This window comes from Malania oleifera, chromosome 3 (assembly GCF_029873635.1).
Source record: "Malania oleifera isolate guangnan ecotype guangnan chromosome 3, ASM2987363v1, whole genome shotgun sequence".
NCBI lineage: Eukaryota > Viridiplantae > Streptophyta > Magnoliopsida > Santalales > Ximeniaceae > Malania > Malania oleifera.
In genome coordinates this window covers 90,145,806-90,169,382 of record NC_080419.1, presented here as the reverse complement: position 1 = coordinate 90,169,382, position 23,577 = coordinate 90,145,806, and the positions used below count along the sequence as shown (strand labels likewise).

Here is a 23,577-nt window from a genome sequence, read left to right as displayed (position 1 = left end):
AATCTGTTGGAGGGCATAGCAGGCGTGCACCTTGTACAGAAAGAATGAGAATATTGAACCGAGTGAATCTCCATAAAACGAAATAGCGTATGCTTAATTTCAATATAGCACCCCAAGCTTAATCAATTAAAAAGGAAAAAGGAAAGAGAAAAAGTGAGAAGCATTCCATTTCTTTCTCTTTTCTCAAATTCATATATATGGTAGGATAAGAGAGCAACATCAAACGGAATGTAATCAAATTGGTCACTTTGTTTTCTGCACATTTTACTTTCACACACTTCATTCTGCAAACTAAATGTGACAAACATTTTGAAAGCATAGAATTGGAGCATTAGATTTTGATAAGTTGAAATTTGATTCAAATGCAATTTTATTTTGTGGGAGCGTTTTCCTTTTCAAATCTACACAATCACAATCCCAGGCTTTCAATTCTGTGCTCCCAAACACAGGTGATGAATGAAATTTGCATTCTGACCATGCATGGAAGTTTTATACCCCATTCAAATGACACAATTTCCATCACTTTTAAATGTGGTCCATAATAAATGAATTATTGAAAATATCATACCAGAAAATTCAATTTTTCGCTGGGGGCAATCAGACTTCCAATGCATAACAATGAAACAATAAGAGATCGAGCTAGGCAGGGCAAACCTCATTTGGTTTTCATCAGAACAAGTAATTTAGAGCAGTCCCAGCAACAATTATTCCCTTTTTTTTTTTACATGGAAATGGAGCTTGAAACAAGAAAGAGCATTGAGACAACTGAAACAACTCATAAACATATATTAACACAGCATCAGCCTTAACAAAATAACCAACAGTTCATCAGACAACAGCCAAACATTTTGACCATGAACTATCTAACTGCAATTTTTTCCCAAAAATTTTTTCCCAATTTTTAATAACCAGGCAACTAACTAAAGCAAAATATAAATAGGGGACAACCTGACAACGGGAGCAAACAGTGCTGCGGACAATGTAGAAACCAAATGACCAGATCATCAGCAATCTTCAAAGCAGGCACACAAAGCAACCAAACCTTGCAAGTGACTATGCACAAGTTGACATTAACCCATAACTCAAAAAACCCTTCAAGGCTTCACCATTAAATAATTTAAATCTTGTTCATACCTCCCTTATTATAGGCGAAATGGAGTTGAGCGCTCCATAAATGCAAGATTAATTCCAATTCCAGTGTTCAATGCTCCAATGTAGCCACAGGTTCCAGCGCCAAAGTGGGTTCTGCATGCTTTTCAACCACTCCTCCATCATCCGTGACAGGTTCACTTTCACCTAGCTCAGTGGTTGGAACTGCTGCTCCCTGGGTAGAAGATGGATGCTCGTTTGTTGCATTGGATAATTTGGTCTTTTCAGAAGGCAGTTTGGGAAGGGACTTCCGCAGTGGTTTACTTGGTTGGGCAGGGGCATTTCCTTTGGCAGGATTATTCTGAGACAATTTCTCATCCAAGCTCAAGCGTCCTGATTTGCTAGTGCGAGCATTGTTTTCTTCAGAATCTGCTGTGGGTGAGCCTTTTTTTCGACCAAGCTTGGGAGATTTGGCCCTTGTAGTTGGTATCTTCATTAAATATACAGCATAGTTGACGTCAGAGTAATTTTAAACAGAGTAACACCTCAAAACAAGTTCAAAAAAAGAGGTTGACAAAAAGGAGAAGAATTGAGGACCGTGAATATCAAAGTTTTAATGGTAATGCACCCTGTTAAAAACTTTACAATCAAAATTCCCATCTCAAGCATAAGTCATATATAAGTCTACATCAATAATTTCCATTTGGTTTGAAAGTTAGCTCAGATTCTAACAATATAAACAGAAAGTTCCCTAGATAATACAAATATTCAAAAACATTCCCAGTTCGCTGCCTAAAATAAGGGCGTTGAATGGGCGCAGCCTAAGTGACAGTTGCAGTCCTCCATCAGGAGGTCAACTGGGGGAAGAAATCTAACTTTACACAACTTAATAAAAAGAAGATTTGCAGAGTTAAAAGATGTTTAAGGAGAAGGGAGAATCCATAAATCACATTCTTCTTCATTGCAGCGGGGCTAGAACTTATAGAATCAGGTTTATGCTTCCCAATGGATGTAATGCATGGACCATGCTAGCTGAAAACATGAGATCAGACGTGTTGGGAGGCGTTCTGGATGCAGGGGAAGTGGGAAGGATTTATGGGATGCAATCCCTCACTCAGATTTCAGGATTACCTGGAAATAGGAATTTTCCAGGCAGGGCTTTTGCAGGACAAGAAAAAGGAATGGAAGTGCTGTCAAAGGAAATGAGAAAATCCTCCAAAAGAAATAAAAGGGAAATGCTTCTCTGTTTTGGTTCCCGGTTGAATAGGCTAATTCCAATTATTTTGACTCCGTAAATAGTGCTTATTCTTGTGTGGTTGTACATGCTAGTTTTCGTTGATTTTGTACTTGGGTGACTTCTTTTCAGACTCGGTAATACATTCTATCTTTCTTTCTTCTATCAAAAAATAAAAAAGGACAATACCGTGCAATTGACTCCAATTAAGTTTCTTGAAGCATAATCACATGCAGGGACGCCTCCAAAACCACCTGTGTAAACTTACAACACTGCGCAAGATTCCTAAGGGTATATTTAGTTGTGTAAAACAGTTTTTTTTTTTTTCATTTTCCATTTTTAGTTGAATCACAAAAAAAAGGCTTATTTTTCAGTTTTGCAACATTTGTATAAAACACAAAAAACAATAAAAAGCTTTGGAACTATTCACTTGTAGAAAATGTCCAATTTACAAATAGCTACAAAAAATGCCACCTTGCTTTCCAATTTTCTAAATTTGTAAAGTAATAAAACATCTTTTTATTGGTTCCTAGATTTCTGATTTCTTATATAATTTCTGGAAAATTGAAAAACAATGTGTCTTTTTTGCAATTATTTGGCAACCTAGAATGAAAAATGAAAAATGTTTTCCTCAAGGATTCAAACTAAATAAACGTTATATTTTCTACTTTTTCAATATAAATCTTAAGAAACTGAAAATTAAGCTGGTTCTTTTATAATTCTTTAGAAAACTAAAACTGGAAAATCAAAACTACTTTCCACAACTAAACAGACCCTCACCTTCCAGCTTAGAACCTTCATTTCAAACCCTTACTAGCCTCCTAAGCAACAACCATTTCTCCCTAATACAGGACAGTAGTTTCTGTAATTCCCTCTGTAACTTCTTCCTGGCAACCCTTCGAAGGTACATCTACTTCACCTCTGACCAATAGGACTCACCAATCTAAAGCCAAATAATTGAACAAGGTCTGTGGACCCTAGTATCCCTTGCACCACCCAATGAGACAATATTCAAGACTTGTAGCTCCCTAGTAGCCCTCACATCCATGTCCGAAATTCCAGCCAAAATTCAAAAGATTCTGCAAAAATGAAATTGAAACCTGATTTCCTTTCAAATGCTCCCAAAATCCAAAATTTCCGAAATTTAAGGTCATGGTCCCTGCAACAGCCTTAACAAAAGAATCCTCATCTCCAAATAATACTCCAGTCAAATTGAAGAGTCATCAGTGACAAACCATCATCCACATGATCCAACAGCATGTCCCCGTCCTCCTACAACTCCATATCAAACTTCATGTCATCATCTGAACGCAACCAAGTTTTCCCACTACCATCATGCTTCACCAGAACAGGATTCTACGAATAAATGTACAAGATTTCTTCCTTTCTGGAGCAGCTTAAAGCTCTCTTTAAATCTGCAAAAAAAATCACTTCACAGAAACATCTCCCCTTGAACAAACTCATCCCATCCACTCTCTTAAGACTTACTTGACAGGCTCCTTGATCAGTGAAGAATTATATCTTCTTTTCCACGAACTCTCCAGCCTTTTTTATTTTTCAATACATCCAAGTGACCAACTACAACCTCTTTCAACTTCTCAAAGCAAAGCACGTTGCTGAAATAATTTGATCATCAGTGCCAAAGTTGAAGTTCCTTGTGTCGAATACAACTACCTCATCTTTAAGAAGACCATGCTCCTGAATTTTGGAAACACAATGTCCTCCCTCTAGTGTTCAGTCCAGTCCATCAAGTCTGTGTTCAGACCCAGGCCTTCTTAAGACCCGTTCCATGAACACTCAAATCATAAAAAATGGGCTTAACAAAAAGGGCCTTTTGCCCAAAGCTTGTAAAACTTCAGACCAATTATAAATAAAAAATTTAGGTGTAAAAAATCAAAATTAGAACCATATACAATGAAAAAAAAAAAAAAACTCTAAGCCATTGACAGTTTTAAACATCTCAAGCAAGTGCAATAGTAACCATTACTAATAATATTGAGAGAGAGAGAGAGAGAGCACAATAATATTAAATATAAATAACTAGCTAACCCAAGATAAATATAAAATATAACACTTAGTGCACAAAGCTCGCAACACTATATATAGCCTAGGACGAGCATGATGTACATGGCATTACCTCCACATTAAGAAAGGTTGTATCTGTGACTTGAACCAATAACTCACCTTTGTGCAGCACCCTTACCCCATTGAGTCAAAGGCTTTAGAAGGCTCAATTAAGCTTCACTTGCCTCAGGTCCAAATGAGAGGCACACTCTAAATACAAATCCCAAAAGGGCCAACATGTTATACATTGAACTATAGATTTACACAAAAAGCATGCAATTTGTACCTTTTTAGTTTGGGCTCATGCATTTTGGGTGAATGATCTCAAGTTAGATTTGGCTAAAAAAAGGTTAACCACATGTTTAAATGAAAGAAATGAACTAAGATGAGTTGATTCTAGAACTCTTGAACCTCAACCTTTCCAAAATAATTGAGAGTTGCAAACTTTGATAATGAAAAAATTCAAACTTCGTAATGTTATAACTAATTCTTGGCATGATTAGTTACTGAATTCAATTTAGTGCTCTTAGAATGACAAACAAGTAATTACAAATTACATTTGACTTTTTCAATTTATTTATAATTTTTTTAATTATTTATTTATTTTTTAAAATATATGTAATTTATTTCATATTTTTATATAAAAAAGCAAACTCTCAAAAAACTTACTTGTCAATGCTTTAAGGCTTTATGCCTCACCTCATAAGGGTTAAAACACCTTGCCTTATGACTTTTCCTTTCAAAACATTGAGTTCAATAAAATAAATAAACTTCAAAATATTATATAGGATGAAAAGGCTCTAAAATTTTGAAGTGTGATGAGCTTTATTTCAATAGCACACTACAATAATGCAAATCTTTTCCCAAGACAATTTTTCTGCCATCATTTATGAAGTTGCTTCATTGATGTTTATCACATTATGGCATTTCTTTTGGGTGATCATAACACAACTACATTTTGGATTGATGAAATATTGCCTTAGCACCAAATGTCATGTAATGAAAATATGAAGACTTGTAGTTGGGTAAGCAAGAGTTAAGCTGAAATGACAACACTAATAAGAATCCTTCATGGAGTCGACAACATTGAAACAAAAAAATAAAAATATCAATACCAAAACAAAGGTATTGAAAATTTACAATTTGGTGAGTAAGACTCACTTATATTAACAAGTCCAGCATCATTAAATAATTTTCTTCACTTGGGACTCCAAAAGACTTCAACATTAATGCTCCATTCGGTTAAGGAGACGAGAAGAAACAAAAACTAAAAAATAAAAATAAAAATAAATTAATCAACCCTCTATTTCCTTTATTTTAGTTCTTCAACAAGGTGAGAAAGTGGGAAAATTACGGACGAGTTTCTATCAGCCTACCAAAAATTTCATCCAAAATAACTTTGTAAAAGCTCATCCTTATTTGCCCTTCCTTTCTTCAAATTATCGATCTAACAAAGATATCCAAACCTGCTTTTTTCTTTTTTCCATTGCTTCGTTTCTCCATTTTATAATCCCTCCTCAAGTAAACAAATACGGCACGTTTTTTCGAATCTCGTCTAAGTATCTTGACCAAACAGCATATGAAAGTACCATCATACCATTTGAAAAACAAGAAACACTTGAACTTATACACTGCACAATGAAGTTGGTATGCTCATAACCAACTCATGTACTAGTGATGAACCCTACAAGTTGATTATGACAAATTACCATACCATTGAAATGGTTCCCCTCATCCCTGGGCAAAACAACAAAAACAAAAATATATCACCAACCTTCCCAACACCCCCCCCCCCCCCCCCCGGGGAAAAAATAATAATAATAATAATAATAAAATGAAAAAAGTATGCTTTAAATCAACCCAAATGAAGTACCTTCAAAGGAAGGTGGCTAAAATTAGGTTAAAAAATTAATTTGTTTCAAAATAGAGGTCGAGAAAAACTCCCAGACCATCCATGTGAATAACATGTCCTGCACACCTGCTCCACTTTCCAATCAATGAAACAAAATGACACAAAACTAACAAACAACGTGCACTGGATCCATATTTGCATATTGTGGCAAATGAGTAAACAATCATGCAGAATCTGGTGTCTGATGTAAGAACATAACCTAGTTTATTTCAATAATCAAAAATTTTCTCTCCCTTCTTTCCTTTCTAGTTGGTTGTCGGTAAGAAGTCAATACTTTTGTATGTCAACAATGTAGCTTTCTGATTTTATATTGTGGCTAATGTGCATTAAAAAATTCAAACAGATAATGGAAATCTCAACTACAGAAGATAATTTCTATGGTTTCTCATAAAAAGCAGAACGTCACTGCCATCATCACCGCAACCAACCACAAGAGGTAGCTAAAAAATAAACCAACTTTTATCACTACAATCCTGGCTTAGCTAGACAGCTCAGCATATGATTATCTCTCTCTCCCCCTCCCTCCTTATAGCTGCCTCCACCGCAATGAAGTCACCTTGCTTTGTCAGCACATACATTGTTCTCCATTGTCAACCACCAGAGTCAGTCACCTCGCTTTGTCGACCCAGAGCAAGTCAAACCAGTTTGTTTAATCTCACTTTTCAGTTGTTTCTTCTCCTAAACTCATCCATCATTATCATTACAGGGGCTGTTATGTACTAAGTACTAAAATCTGATTCTGCAAACCAGCTCTTGAACTCCCTTCCCCACCCCCCCACTCTCCTCCTCTTCTCACAGCTGCCTCCACCAGAGTCAAGCCACCATACTTTGTCAGCAAATATCCAAAGCATGTCAAACCTGCTTTTTTAATCTCATTTTTTAGTTGTACTCCTAAATTCTCATGTATGCATTCATTTTTTATCATTTTTTATGCTTTGATCAACATCCACTCATCTGTAATTATCATTGAGGGGGCTTTGGGTAAAATTAAGTGTTAAATATTAAAAATTGAATTCAAATCTGATTCTGCAAACCAGTTCTGAATTTAAGCTTGAATATGAATCTAAATAATGAATTATTTTAATTGTTTGATATTTTGATATCTAATATATGAATATGATTTATTTTCCAATTCTAACCTCGTAAATATATGTTTTATTTGAGTGTTGCATTCGTTTTTCTTTTCTTTTTTCTTTTTTTTTGGACATTCATTTTTCATAAAAGGTAAAAATGGAAAAGAGACATCTGAAATCTTCTCACTTAACAAATCAAATACAGGAGTATGCCTGTTGCGAACAGACCAATTCTTTAGGAATATTAAAATCTCCTACCAAATGCTCTAATATCTTACACTTATTTAGTGACCAGACATAAATTCCATTCAAAGGCTATTTATATCAAACAAACACCTCCTAAGAGTATAATATGATTGTAAAAAATTCCCAAGGAATTATATAGATTAGCACGCCAAAGGCAGTAGTGATGCACGACTAAGGTGTAACAACTTCAATTCTCCATTCTAATTTCCCACACCTAATACATGACGGCCTATTTATAGGCATACACTTGGAAGATAAGCAAATTAATTAAAGAAACCTAAATAAGCTAAAACAATTGTTTCCTAAATAATAATACCAAGAATCTAGAATATATGACTCTAATAAAATTGCGCTAAATAGAACAAACGAAAATACAATAAAACTTGCAAAATTGAAAAAGAACTTGTTTGCACAAAACATTATTCTCACCAGATAAGAAAAAATTTGATCTCGAAATTTAAAAATCCAAAGGATGAAGAATACAAATCATGACCACGCTTGGTGGAGGTCAATGTAATGTGATGGTATCAGAACAAAATAAGATTGTTTGGGACCTCGGGTGAACAGCCCGTGGAAGTACATCTAATCAAAAAAATTTAGGGGGGATACTAAAATCAATTGGTTGCGCATAGGGCTTCAATTTTGAAGCATATGTAATCATCTCGTCGGAATCGAGCTCCAATTTTATTTATGTGCAGTGGTTCTTGAGAATCCTCAGCTACCTTCTTTTTGGACTACCTCTTTCTGAATGGGCCAAAAGGAAGTCGTCTCTTCTTATTTGCAGTGACCAGGATCAAAGAACGAGATAAGGGTGCAAAGCATTGAACCAATTCTAGCATCATTCTTGTCTAAGACAGATGTAAAGGTAGCTTCTATTTTTTTATTTTTTTATTTTTATTTTTTAACAGATATGAACGAACTGGTTTGGTCTGGTCCCGTGCAGCCTGGATGAATGGAATCAATTCTATCTGGACAGATTCTAGCCGACTTAAGCATATTGGATGGTCCGTTTCTTTTAAAACTTTGTCATTCAAGTGCAGCTCCTCAAAAGCACTCCATCAAACTATATATCAAACGACGCACTCCATAATAAAACCTCTTACTTGAGAATCCTCCCTCCCTCCCTCCCATTTTAAGAGACTAATTTAAAAACAGTAACAGGTGTTTTGTTTCAGATAATTGAGATAGGAAGATATATGGGTTTTCAAAGTGAAGAATCTTCAACACGGAAAATGAACTTGACATTTCATTTTCCTTGTTTTCACTGCTCTTGATTAAGAATAAAAAATAATTCAAATGTACATGACAATATTTTCTCAACAGGTGATAGAAAGATAGTTCCCCTTGATAGTGGAATTTAATTCTTTAAAAAATAGTGGTTAGAGGTCAGGGTATGTCCTTACCGTAGTTACATTCCAGGTTGGAGGAGCAGCTAATCCAACTACTTGAGCAGCTAATAAATTGAAAAATGAACCAATGTAGAACAAGAAGCAAGGCAATGGATGGACACTCATTGGAGATTGATTTAGGAGAATTGCATTAATCAGCATAATAGTTCTAGGAGTAATTAATTAGGCTTATGTGTATTTGGGGGTTGGTTCGTGATATATGGGTGTTTTAGGGGTTTATTTTTATCATGTATATAGGGGTTTATGTGCAATTCTTGTAATTTAAAAGAGGGTGTCAAATCCATGTAAGTGTTGGTTATTGTTGAATTTGAATTGAAGGTGTGCTGCCCTCTCTTTCAATATCTCCTTCTTTCATCATCTTCCTTCTTCCTTTCTTGTTCTCCTCTCCCCTCCTCTCCTCTATTTCTCCCAAACTCTCTCTTGGCTGCTGTAATTCCTTGATGCTGTTTATCATATCAAACCATGATCATCGCGCAGACTGTTCACCAACTGCAACTTCCCCGATATTTAGAGTCATGCCCCTTGAATTTGAACCCTAATTTCCAAGCATTATCTCATTGCACCTCCTTACCATTAAAAATACAACCCACCGAAAGAACCACCCCTGAATTTTCATCACCACCCGACCACCAGAGAAGCCCACCTACAGCCTTATAAGATATATTGGGTTGACAATAGCACTTTACATGTTTGCTAAAGGTGTTTGGTTCCAAACCAAATGGGTGACTATTTTTATAATGTTTGGGGTGACATCATGCCCATGAATATTGGCCATCTGATTCTTGGTTCTCCTTGGTTAGATGATTTCGGTGTGACCCAAGGACATGAGAACATATGTCTTTCACTATGATGGTAAGAAAATTATGTTGAACTCTGCTATATCAATCAACCAAGACAAAGAATCTAAAATTAAAAAAGAATCTAAAATTATTGATCATGTCAAAGTCGCTCAACTTGAAGAGACCAAAGTCTTCAAAGCATTCCTATTGTTGAGTTTGACATTCTTAATAAGTTTACTGATGATGAATCTCAGCCTAATTCTTCTCTTTCTCAATTTCTACTAAAGAAACAACGTTTCTTGCATCACTCAAGCATTGGCTTTCTAAAAGTTCCAAGTACTACTTCTGATCCTCCAACATTTCAAAATTTAAGGCCAAATTTTTCCAACTAGGAGGGATTTCATGCAGGGCAGTAGATGGACCCTCATAGGAGGCTAATTAAGGAGAATTCAATTCAATTGGGTTTCAGAAAAATAGATTTAGGAGTACTTAAGTAGGCTTATGTGTATTTGGAGGTTTGTTTGTAATATATGGGTGTTTTTAGAGGTTTATTTGTAATTTCATTTATCTTTAAGAGTTTATGTGCTAATTATTTGTAATTTAGGCTTTGTTATTTTGCTAAGGCTTGATATACATTGTTAACCCACAAACCTAACAGCTTGACCTTTTAGGTAAAGTGGTAGTCCAACAAGGTATCAGATTTCGTTACCAAGAGTTCTTGGATTATAGTCTTGTTGCCTACATTTATCGCCTATTTGTAAAAAAATATCTTATTCCCTATAATGGGTGGTGTTTATTGTTTGTTTATCTTTCCACGTGCTGTTAAGTTGTGAATCTGGGAGAGTGTTGAAGCTTGATATACGTTGTTGGCTCACAACCTAACAACTTAAGCTTTTATGAGAAGTAACAGTTATAATCAGGATGTGAAAACCATGTAAGAGTTGGTTTTGTTGAATTTGAATTGAAGTAAAAGCATGTTTTTTCTCACCCTCTAGTACCTCCTTTCTTTCCTCCACTTCCTTCTTCCTTTCTTCTTCTTCTTCTTCTACTCCAGCCCCTCTCCTCCCCCAAACTCCCGCTTGGTTCTAATTACTTGATGTTGTTCTGCATTACGAACATTTGATTGAACTCTTCGTGTCACCCTAAGATGGGAGAGTCAATTTAACTTGAATCTTGAACCCAATCTTTAATCCAACAACCGTTAATGTTAGAATATGAGAAGTTTTAATTTCACCATTTTTTTTATGTAGAGACCCGAACCCAAAAAATAAAAGAAAAGGAAAATAAATAAAGGAAAGGAAAAATAAGGAAAAGGAAGGAAAAAGGGTTTGGCTAGGATCAAATCGTCAACGGTTTCATGGGACTCAGAAAAACCGTCGACGGTTCCTACAAGGCAAACTGCCGAGAGCATTTAAGTGTCAAACCGTCGACGATTTCGCCAAGCACAGAAAAAAAGGTCAACAGTTTTCTGCAGAGACAGCCTACTTATAAATAGACATTATGTCACTTTTTTAGAAAAATCAGTTCTCTCTCTCAGCTCCGAAACTTTCTCTTTCTCTCTCATCTCTCTCTCTCCTCTAAACCTCCTAGAACACTCTCGAGTGCTCCACGATCCTTTCTCCCTCCTCTCGGCACGTAGGTTGTCGATCCTCGACAGATTTGAGCGGCTAGTTTTCGGGGTTTTGGAAAGTTTTACGCAGAACTTCGAGGAACAAGTAAGGGGAATAAATTATACCAGCTTTTTATTTAAGTTTGAAATGGTTAAATTCAAGTAAATGAGTCTGTGTATATATATATATATGTATGATTTTCTGAATGGATTAGGCATTTGAAAATGATGGTTTTTTATTATAATTCATATTTAGGAAAAAACCAATGTGAGTAGGGTATATTATTTATTTATAGTATATAATAATATGGTTGATACTCAAACCGTAAGGCATAAGAATAACTCTTCATAATAAACTGGTTGTAAATACTGTGGTGAATGAATTGATACGTTTGGATGAATTGTTTTATGTGGTTATTCGTCTATATCACAATATAATGTTGGCATGCATAAGGAGTTCATTGTATTGCCTGGATATAAATTACGATATAACGTTAGCGCCCTGAGGAGTTCGTTATATTGTCATTTATATAAATGGGGTAAAACATTGGCAGGCTTGAGGAGTTTGTTTTACTGATATACCATGAATAGGTCATTGTGAAAGGCAGTGAATGTCGGTTGTGAAGAACTTGTGTAGTATCCTATGTGGATGAGAAACTTGTGCAGTATCTTGTGTGGATGTGAAACTCGTACAGTATCTTGTGTGGATGTGACTAAAATGTATGATTGACGTTCAATGTGTGTGGGTACATGTATGTGAATTTAAATGCATGAATATTTATGGCGAAGTAAAACTCTCTACTCGAGAGCTTACTGAGTAAGGTAAGTGCCCTGATAAGTATCAGTTGTAGCCTCACCCAAATTAAAGGACAAAGTTACAAATAGTATCAGAGCAAAGTGGCATTACATGCATGGGCTTGTAATGTCCCCAATCCTTGGGAACTTTCGCTTATAAATAAAAATTTTGTATGTGTGAGTACAGCTTGCATGTGCCTGTCAGTTGCTATTGATTAACAAACGAGTATATTGTGTATACAATAAAACTTATCTATCACACACTGTTATAATTTATTCCATCATTACTGAGAAGTGTCTCATCCCAACAAATTATTAACTTTTCAGGTCCTTCTGGCGATCAAGCTTAGCCAACTGCAGGGCAGGATTTAGTTTTTGGTAATTATGAGTGGTTGGAAGATATGAAATATTTAAAAGTTAGGTTCAATTCTTGGTTATGTAATATAAAGTAAATAGATACACTTTTTGGGATGTATAGTATAGAACTTTAGTATTTTAATGGAGAATGTTTAATTATTTCCACTGCGTGCATGTTAAATATGGTATCAAAGACGTATAGATGGTCTCATAACACCTCGGGCCCCACTTGGCAGGTTCGGGGCGTTACAAAGTGGTATCAAAGCTTTAGGTTGTTAGCTTCTGCGGAATTTATGTCGGATTAATACCAGAGTATAGGTACGAATTAGGATGAGGATAGGAACGAGTAGATTAAGATACTGTTAGGAATTTTGAGTTGTATTTTGTGGCCTGAAGGCAGGAACCCCTTGATGGTCTTCTGTGATTTTCTGAATCAGTCGCGAGTTTCAAAAAATCATGGTAAATCCATCGACGGTGATGTTTTCAAGCAGAAAGACTAGAACTTGAAAATTAGAACACGAAGGTTAGGATGGTTGATTTATGAGGATAAGCCTCTGAAAGCGAATTTTAGTAATTTAAGTGTTGTGATTTGATGATTGAGATCAATTGGGTGTTTGATGTTTAAATTGAGGATCTGAATGTTAAATTGGTTTCTTTGTTTTATAACTGTACCAATTATGTTAAGATATGGAAATTCTAAACTCGCCTCTATCCTATCTTCAGGATGGATCCCAGAGTTAAAGACGTGGATGCTGGAGGAGATAATGATTTAGGGGCTTCCAACGGGGATGAGATTGAAACCTCCAAATTGCTGCGATTTAGCTCAGCAATTCAGGGAAGAGATTAGGCGGGAACTCGAGAGATCGAACTGCCCACCTGTGAACCAGGGCTGTTCGATTGAGCAATTTACTCGCTTGAAACCCTCTACTTTTGCGGGCGGCGCTGACCCAATCATGGCTGAGACTTGGGCGTAGGAGATGGAGAAGATACTAACAGTGCTGAGTTGCACTGAGGAGCAGAAGGTTCTTTTCACTACCTTCAAGTTGACAGGAAAGGCCGAACGATGGTGGCTAGCAGTGAAACTATTGAAAGCGCAACGGGCAATACCCAGAGTTATAACATGGAGTCGTTTTAAGGAGGTCTTGTACAACCGGTACTTCCCCGCCACCACCAGGAATGCGAAGGCGGAGGAATTTTTCAACCTGACTCAGGGACACCTCACCGTTCAGTAGTACGCTACTAGGTTCGTGAAGCTTTCTCGCTTCTCCCCATTTATGGTCCCAGATGATTATCAAAAGGCGAAGAGGTTTGAAAGGGGCCTGAAACAAAGGATCCACGAGCAAGTGGCAGTCTTGTAGGTACAAAACTTCTCATAACTGGTGGATAAAGCCACCGTAGCATAGATGAGCCTGCAAAGAGGTGCAGAGATATCAGAGCAAAGGAAGAGACCCATGCCTCCTAGCTCTCATGCAGATGTCAAACAGGGTTCACGAAGGGGAGATAGAGATACTGTGGGTTAGAGGTCAGATAGGGCTGATCGAGACTACCAAGAAAATTTATCATGCCACCACTGTACTAGATGTAATCAGAGGCATTAGGGAGAATGTCAGGGTGAGAGTACTGTGTGCTATCGATGCAGTAGATACCACCATATAGCTCGAGATTGTCGTGGACCTCCGAACAACGCACCTACTCCTGATCAGAACCGGAAGAACAATCCGGTGCCTTGCGGCGGCCCAGTGTGTGTCTACAAACGTACCTCGACTGAGGCAGACATTGCTAGAGACGCAGGTAACGTGTTAATGTTTGGGATAAACAATAGTTTTATTTGATTCTAAGTGATGCAATTGTTGTTCATATGAAATGTGTGAAATATGGTTAGGTAAAAAACTTCTAAGTTCGTGAAAAATGATCGGGTAGCAAATTTCAGGGACGAAATTTTTATAAGAGGGAGAGATAGTAGAGAGACCTGAACCCAAAAAATAAAATATATATATAAATAAAAGAAGAGGAAAATAAATAAAGGAAAGGAAAAATAAGGAAAAGGAAGGAAAAGGGGTTTGGTTAGGACCAAACCGTTGACGGTTTCGTGGGACTCAGAAAGACCGTCGACGGTTTTCCTACAGGGCAAACTACCGAGAGCATTTAAATGCCAAATCGTCAATGGTTTCGCCAAGCACAAAAAAAAAAACGTCGACGGTTTTCTGCGGGGACAACCTACTTATAAATAGACATTAGGTCATTTTTGTTTAGAAAAATCGCTCTCTCTCAGCTCCGAAACTCTCTCTCTCTCTCTCTCTCTCTCTCCTCTAAGCCTCCTAGAACACTCTCAGGTGCTGCACGATCCTTTTTCCCTCCTCCCAGCATGTAGGTCGTCGATCCTTGGCAAATTTAAGCAGCAAGGTTTCAGGATTTTGGAAAGTTTTAGGCAGAATTTCGAGGAACAAGTAAGGGAAATAAATTATACCAGCTTTTTATTAAGTTTGAATCGGTTAAATTCGAGTATATAAGTCTATGTGTGTGTCAATATATATATGTATGATTTTCTGAAACGATTAGGCATTTGAAAATGATGATTTTTTATTATAATTCATATTTGGAGAAAAACCAATGTGAGTAGGGTATATTATTTATTCACAGTATATAACAGAATGGTTGACACTCAAACCGTGTGGCATGAGAATAACTTTTCATAATAAACTGGTTGTGAATACTATGGTGAATGAATTGATCTTTTTAGATGAATTGTTTTGTGTGGTTATACATGTATATCACAATATAACGTTGGCAGACCTGAGGAGTTCGTTATATTGTCATTTATATAAATGGGGTAAAACATTGGCAAACCTGAGGAGTTTGTTTTACTGATATGCTATGAATAGGTCATTGTGAAAGTGTAATAGTGAATTTCAGTTGTGAAGAACTTGTGTAATATCCTATGTGGATGTGAAACTTGTGTAGTATCCTATGTGGATGTGAAACTTGTGTAATATCCTGTGTGAATGTGAAACTCGTGCAGTATCCTATGTGGACGTGACTGAAATGTATGATTAATGTCCAATGTGTGTAGGTACATGTATGTGAATTTAAATGCATGAATATTTATGGCGAAATAAAACTCTCCGCCCGAGGGCTTACTGAGTAAGGTGAGTGCCCTGATAAGTATTAGTTGTAGCCTCACCCAAATTAAAGGGCAAAGTTACAAATGGTAACAAAGCAAAGTGGCGTTACATGTATGGGCGTGTAGTCTCCCCAATTCTTGGGAACTCTCGCTTATAAATAATAATTATGTATGCGTGAGTACAGTCTGCATGTGTCTGTCAGTTGCTGTTGATTAACAAACGAGTATATCTGTCACACACTGTTATAATTTATTCCATCCTTACAGAGAAGTATCACACCCTAGCGAATTATTAACTTTTCAGGTCCTTCGGAGGATCAAGCTTAGCCAGCTCCAGGGCAAGGTTTAGTTTTTGGTAATTGTGAGTGGTTGGAAGATAAGAAGTATTTAAAAGTTAGGTTTAATTCTTGGTTATCTAATATAAAGTAAATAGATACACTTTTTGGGATGTATAGTATAGAACTCTGGTATTTTAATGGAGAATGTTTAATTATTTTCGTTGCATCATGTTAAATATGGTATCACAGAAGTATGGATGGTCTCATAACACCCCGGACCCCACTTGGCGGGTTCGAGGCGTTACGTTTTATCCATGCTGGCAATCAAAGCTTAAGCACGCCCAATCCATGGACATGTGGAGGGGAAGAAATGATTTTATTTTACACAGCGGAAAGACATAATTTCCAGAAGATTGAATTGAAAATTAGTGAGGGAGAGGGAGAAGGAATTTAGTGATGCAATTAATAATTGACTCCATACTATTATTGTATTAAGTGGAAAAGAGGTGACTTGAGGTTTTCGCTAATTTAGCTGGTTGTACAACTCTATATTGACCTCTTTCTTATTTGGGTCTCCCTTTAGATGGTAATCTTAACTCTTCTACTTTTGGGATCCGGTGATGGGAGAGTGGGGACGGAATTAGAAGGTTGGAGGAGGGCTACTCATCTTTAGGTGGTTGCATTACTTTCCTCAGCGCTGCTATTTCTAATAAAACCATTTCTTTTCTTTCTCTTTAAGAATTCTGGTAGGGGTGTCTACTTCCTTAAAGAGGGATGGATTACGAGATTTTTTGTGGCCTGGTATAGGAGAAGAGAGAAGATATCAGATTGTTAGTTGGGAGAATGTTAGAAGACCTAAGAGTGAAGGGATTTTGGACCCAAGGAATTTGATGTCTAAAAACATCCCGCTAGTTAGAAAATGGTTGCGGAGGCTCCCTTTGGAGGTTGGTTCCTTATGGCACATGGTTATCAAAAGCAAGCATGGATTGCATCGGAATGGTTGGGATACTAAAGAGAGTGGCAATGTTTCTCAGGCAAGCCCATGGAAGTTTATTACTCTGGTTGCTCACTTCTTTCATCCTCTTACCAATTTTCATGTTGGGAATGGGGATCTTATTTGGTTTTGGCAGGATGATTGAGTGGGGTGAAGTTTCATTGGAGTCTTTGGTCCCTCATCTTTCTAGATGGTCTTCCATGCATAACAAACCAATTAATGCTTCTTATTATTTTGAGGGGGGTCATCTCTGTAGGGATTTTCATTTTTTTATTTTTTTGGGAATCTCAATTGAGAGAGATAGATGATTTAACCATTTTGAAAGTCGTCAAAAGATGGGGAGTGATTCAAGGATTTGATTCAGGGTTCTTCTGGCTCTTTCTCCACAAAATCCTCTCTCCCATCTATTGAAAATTCTAAGCCATTTTATTTTCCTCGAACCATTTACCGAGAAGACTAAGGCTCTTCTAAAAATCAATTTTTTTATGGATTATGACTCTTAATAGCCTTAATACCAATGCTTCACTGCAGGTAAGAAGGCCTTTCAAAACTATCATTCCCGATACTTGTATGATGTGTTTGGAGGCAAATGAAACTAATGAGTACTTGTTTCTTCATTGTAAGGTGGCTAAGCAACTTCAGGTTTATCTATTTTTGGTTCTTGAGGGAATTTTGGTGATGCAGCAAACTATTGATGCATTTTTTGGTGCGATACAAAGGCTTTGGGAAGACTAAGAAAGGAATAGTCCTTTGGAGATGTGCAGTTTTGGACCTGTTTTAGACTGTGTAGAATGAAAGGAATGCAAGGATTTTTAATGAAAAACAAATCCCTTGCTTCTTTAGGATAGAGTTATTATTTTGGCCTCTTTTTGAGTTCATTCATCTGGTTTATTTCAAGTAATTTTGGTATTAGATATCCAGCAGAATTAGAAACGGGTTCTCGTATCATTGTTGTTGTTTTTCTATTTTTGTTTTTTGTATTTATGAGGATTACTTATCCTCCACCCTTGTTTCTCTCTTTTCGCTTAATGAATTTCTTTATCAAAAAAAAATGAAAGAAAGAAAGAAATTGCATACCAACAAAGGGATTGCATCTTAGAAAAATTCTGAAATTCTGGAAAATTTGATCTAGATTTTGAAGCCCAAGGAACCCCACCAATCTCTTTTAGAATATAGTATATCTCTCCTTTTTGCAAAAGTGGAAAATGGAGTCACCACAAAGAAAGGGCCTCAGATGAATGACAAAATTCCCAATACAAGTAAAATATTGCTAGAAGGAGTGGGAGTATTGACACCAACATTGGAGAGTCATTAATAGGATATGCCTTCAATAGCTACTTCCTAGATTTCTTAGAAGACTTGCAACTTAAAGAGAAGAATATAAACATAGAGATTCAACGTGCTAACCAGATATTCCTTGATCAAAACAGATAGAGATTACAATTTATAACCTTTCCCATAAGAAAACTCATACTATTCAGCATAACTGAACATGGCACATTTTTATGACCTTACCTGAGGAAAGAGCAAAAGTGCTGGAATTATTACTGCGCTGAATTATTTTACAGGACAATTAATACAAGAAGAAGAAGAAGCTACTAAAATGCAAACATCAATCCAAGCAGGTTCTAGATTTTCTTTTTATAGCAAAAAAAAAATTTCATTAATAAGGAAAGAAAGCAGGTTCTAGATTCTAACTATAACAGTAACACTGCACAAGCTACAGAACTGGGTAGGCCATTTGCAACATGAAAATAAAGCAATTTCCTTTGTAAACAGATTTTAAATGCTTGTAACTGATGCCAATAATAAAACAATTTAAATTACCTTCTTCAACTCTGTCTTAGGAGGTGGTGGTTCCTGATAGAAGCTTGGCATGGGCGTTGCTTTGAAAGTCAAACTCTTCCTAAGCATCTTGATCTCAGCTTCTTGAGTTTCCTGCAAACAACAACAACAAAAAAATCAAGCCTTAAGTCCACTAAATGGGATCAGCTACATAAATCCTTTTCCGCCAATTTACAGAGTCATGGGCAATTTCCTCCGACAAATTCAGGGCTATTAAATCTTTACTCACTATCTCATTCCAAGAAAGTTAAATAAAATAAAAAATAAGAAACTTTTATAAATATCAGTTAAAAATTATAGCCCACCCAGAAGCATTAAATCTCATATCTAAAACCAAAGGATGACCTTTGACTTGGCTTGCAACGTAGTCTTTTCTACTTCCTTTGCTTGAATCTTTTCCTCAAGTTTAGAATAAAACTGTACAATGAAACAATTGAGAATGTCACAAGCTGAAAATTTAAAGATTCTACTGTGAAAACTGAAAAAAAAAATAACCTCTCTTCTTTTTTTTACTGTGAAAACTATAGTTATTCATGAACGTGGGCAGAAAAATAACCTCTCTTCTTTTCTCAGCTCGTTCATCGCATTTAAAACTGAAACTATAAGATGGAAGTGCACCCACTCTGCGGGGTTTGGCATCTGCAGCTGTGGGACTTCTGCAGATTAGTTAAGAAAAAAATGATTCAAAAAAAGAAGAACAAACACCAACTTAAAAAGTATAATTACCAAAAACAATCCTTATTTCACCCCTTCCTAAACACAAGAAAATTAATGAAAAAAATTAATGATTGAAAGGATACAAAGAAGATTGTGCATTTCCCTCAGCCTTATTAGGGGCCCTTTTATTCAGAGGCTTCAAATTTGGCTTGTCCCTGTACTCCAGAAATCACAGTTGACAAATCACCAGAGAAGGAAGTAGTCATCAGTTTATGTAAATAGAGAATTTAACACAAAGAAACAAATATTATAAACATTTCAAATCAAGATGGCCAGCATAGACTCTCTTGATGTCTTCCCCTACAAAACTGATTTTAGGGCCAACAAGAAAATATGCAGTCAAATAATAAGAACACAAAATTATTAACCATATAAGGACAAGCAGAACATACATTAGGCCTTCAGACTGAGTCACACTTGTGGTAGATGATGCTCCATCAGGCTTTCAAAATTGAAGTTGGCAGAAAACACAAAGTAAAGACAGCGATGATATGGTCAATAAAGTCCAGACAGAACATATTGGTCTCTCAAATGCAATTTGCGGCCATTCTACACAACTAAAAAAAATAGTAAATTAAAAAATATGGTAATTTTTACCTTGAATGGATGAGCATTACTTGGTGTGGATGTTGTTTTCCTGGGCTTGCTCGAATCAATACTGGCAATACTTCCAGTCGGCTGCCTGTCATTGAATGATCTACTTTTAAAGGGCAGCTTGGCACGTGAATTTGCAGCAAAAGTACCATTAACAACAGAAGTTCTCTCTGCATCTTTTCCATCTTTGCTCTTCTTCACCAAACCCGCAGCATTAGGCTTCTCATTCTTGCTCCCCCCTTGACCCTTCTTCTGTTTGGGATTCACTAAGTTACAGGCATCCTTCCCTCCCTCTTCCTACATGTACAAATGCATAAATTGGGTGCTCAACAACTAGGGTTTTCAGTCTGACCAAGCTTAAACTATCAAACCAACACAAACAGAGTGAAATAACTAGTACCTTAGGTACAGTTGAACTCTTGTTGTCTGTGTTGATGTTTGATTCTTCTCCAACTTCCCCTGTAGGGGAGTTAACTTGTGCACTGCCATCTGACTTGACAATGGCTTCTAACTTCCCATTTGGCCCTGCAGTCTCTGTAGTTCCGTCAGTACTGGCATTTACTTTCTCCGAAATCAGGGCTTCCTGTCCAACGTCAGAAAGTTGCTCATGAACACCATTTTGGTGATCTTCATTACTCCCATTAGCAGGAATACTACCATCAGCATCCATGGCACACTGTAAATTATGTAGGGAAAGAAGAGGCAAATGATGCATTTCAATATCAGCACAAATGCTAGGTGAAAAATTACAAACAGCCTGGTCAAAAGAGTATAGAGGGATATAAAAAACAGAAATTCTTCTAAAAGGCCACTCTGATAGAAGAAAATTTAAAAGTATAAGCCTCACTTTAATGAAAAATTCAACAAAATTTATAATTCAAAACATTAGAAGATTTTCAAACAAATATCACCCCTTAAACTATACACAGAAGCTCTCAAATGTGCTAGCACCCAAACAAGTTTGTATTATTTCACTCCGGAAGAACATATCATAAACTAAATTGTTCAAAAAAGACATTTTCAACAAAAAAAAAATTGTCAATAAAAAATTTCATGAGTCACCGTTTGCTCCCATAACAAGAAAATGAATGTTCAAACACTAAGAAATCGTGGAGCTATGGAACGGTCTCAACACATGAGACCCATTAGCTTAGATGCAGATAAAACTCTGGTAAAATGAAAGAAAATAATGCTTACCCAATTATCTTCTCATAAAAAAATGATTGCATTGAGCTGAGCTGAATCAACGCTATTTTCCTTTCAGATAAAAAAAAATTATAATAAGAAAGCTAAGATTCAAATTTCAAAATATATATATTTCTAATAAAATTCAACGCACTGAAACAGTGCTAAAAATCTCCACGAGGGAACAAACGTTTTTAGGGCATAAATCAATCACCTCAACTAGAACGTCGAGAATTGGGGGAAAAAAAATCAAATTACGCCGAACACCTTCGCTAAATGGAAGCAAAACGAATATATTCCACTAGATCCTTAAGATCAAATGCCTAGATTCCCCAAAACACACAGATTCCACCAAAAAAAAATCTCCACACCAACCGCATAAAAAAAAATATCCTAAAACAGATTAACAGCTTCACATTGAGCAATTCCAAATCAAATCAGAGGAATGAGGGGAAAGGGATTTTAACGAAAACAATGCTCCATTTCGATGCAGAGAAAATGTACTAAAAGATATTAATTATAGATACATATGACAGCAGGAAAACAGGAAAAAAAAATTGAACATGATACTCAAGATTCTTCTTCCATTTGCTCGTATTTTCTCGCCAACCAAACATAAAGCTGTACGCCACCTCGAAAAATCTCTTCATTCTTACCTCGTAAGACGTACAACTATCAGAACGCCATCAAAGCAGGTGAGATTCAGGCGACAGTGGTGAGACAGACAAATAGACGACGAAGAAGACAGTGATGACAGAAATGCAACGAAGGATTGAAAAATCCGAACCCTAACGCTAAGATCTTTCGGATTTGCAAAACGAAAATGAGATATCTGATTTTGTTGTCAAATAGTTTCCCCTTGTGTTTCCGTTTTGGGCTTTTGAACTGAAAAGCAGGCCTACTCGCGACAGCGCCTCTGAAATCCAAATTTCCAGGTCACTTTGAACGAAGAGAGAGAAATAAGCCCCCAGGGAGTGAGCAAGAGCGGACGGCCGCTAGAGAGAGAGACATACGGTTTTAGAGAGAGAGGAAATACGGTTAAACGGTTATTTTTTAAGGAAGTTACGCACGGTTAAAAATGGAAGAGGAGCCCGCAAAGAAGGGTTTGGGTTACAGCTTTACATCCATTTCCACTTCCTACAAGTAAACTCTGGGCAAATAAGAAGGGTCAATTCTAGATTCGGGCAAAATCAACGAGAATTGTAAATGGTGAGAGTTCGCTCTATGAGCTAGCGGGAACCGTAGATGGTGAGAATTTTCTGTGAGTCAGCGGAAATTATAGATGGTAATGGAGATATATCCCGAGAGTTTGATTGGTCAAACGTCTAACTGATACACAGAAGCTGTATCCGCATCCGGCCTTTACCCTGATCAGCGAGACCTGGGGACAGAGGACGTTGATCCATAAGTTTGGTATCACACTAGGTGGTTCGAAAGGCTCGTTGGTGGCTGGAGTTCCTATGTAAATAAAAAAAAAACTCTGAGCAAAAGTTGAATTTACCTCTTGCGTTGGCTGTGGAGTCAAACAACGTAAGCGAGGGATTAATCTAAGTATCTCATGTCCCCAATGATTATATATCATGTAATTGGATGAGGCAAGGATGTCAAGACACCTAACACCTAACGTAACTCAAAAAAAGAGAAAAGGGTTTTCTTATTTTATTTTTGTTTTGATCTTTTCAAAAGACAGACATGACATTTTCGGAATGCAAGAATAGTGCCAATTTTTTGTTGCTATTTGTTAGAAAAGTTTTTTTATCTCTTGAAAGTTTTATTTTAACATTACCCTTTTGCAGAGTAATGTAGGTGCTTTACAGTTTTTATTAATTATATATATAAATTTGTTAACTGATTAATTTTTTAAATCTTTCTTTAATAATATTTACTATATTCTACACAAGCGCCATTTATAAGAATTTACTATTTTAGGGGATGGCGGGATTAGAAGCCAATAAAAAGTTATGAAGATTTATTTAAATTTTAAAATAAAAATATTTTTTTTACTTATATATTTTATCATTTTTAAATGTTGTACTTATTAAAATAATATGAAAATTAAGAATATTTTCTAGAGAGGTGATTGAAGAAAAAAGATTAAAAATTGCTCAAACATAATTAATGGCATAGATGAAATGAAAGTAAGAATGAGTCAGTAGGTGGGGACATTAACATGTGTTCTGTTTGTTTGCTCCATAACATAAATTTTTTAAGATTTTTTGGAGAGATAATTGGAGACTTTTAGAGATAATAGGGAGTCATGGCAATCTTCATGTACA

At 36.4% G+C, this 23,577-nt stretch overlaps 1 protein-coding gene across 5 annotated transcripts; it reads right to left on the bottom strand.

Moving 5' to 3' along the window:
• Positions 1–756: 756 nt before the first annotated feature.
• LOC131151088 (protein WVD2-like 6) lies at positions 757–22,320 on the bottom strand. 5 transcript variants are annotated; one of them, XR_009135690.1, is made up of 11 exons: positions 21,958–22,278; positions 21,314–21,373; positions 20,517–20,792; positions 20,120–20,413; positions 19,915–19,964; positions 19,606–19,677; positions 19,362–19,461; positions 19,151–19,222; positions 18,788–18,898; positions 1,135–1,579; positions 757–1,053 (listed from the first exon to the last, which is right to left on the bottom strand). XR_009135690.1 is itself a non-coding variant. In XM_058102277.1 (10 exons), exons 3-10 carry the CDS (start codon positions 20,784–20,786, stop codon positions 1,202–1,204), a joined length of 1,347 nt encoding a protein of 448 aa, XP_057958260.1. In that variant the 5' UTR covers positions 20,787–20,792; positions 21,314–21,373; positions 21,516–22,285; the 3' UTR covers positions 757–1,201. The 5 variants fall into 5 exon arrangements, 3 of the variants coding, with proteins under 3 accessions (XP_057958260.1, XP_057958258.1, XP_057958259.1); XR_009135689.1 differs by lacking the exon at positions 21,314–21,373; XM_058102277.1 differs by having other exon boundaries at positions 757–1,579; positions 21,516–22,285.
• Positions 22,321–23,577: the final 1,257 nt, after the last annotated feature.

What these genes read in the sequence shown, in the direction of transcription:
- LOC131151088 (XM_058102276.1), bottom strand. Translation starts at nt 20,786, where the DNA reads ATGGATGCTGATGGTAGTATTCCTGCTAATGGGAGTAATGAAGATCAC. An exon ending in AGAGTTCAACTGTACCTAAG is followed by an intron (nt 20,414 to 20,516) that starts GTACTAGTTATT and finishes TTGTACATGTAG; the next exon opens with GAAGAGGGAGGGAAGGATGC. An exon ending in CTAAGACAGAGTTGAAGAAG is followed by an intron (nt 1,580 to 18,787) that starts GTAATTTAAATT and finishes TATTTAATGAAG; the next exon opens with ATACCAACTACAAGGGCCAA.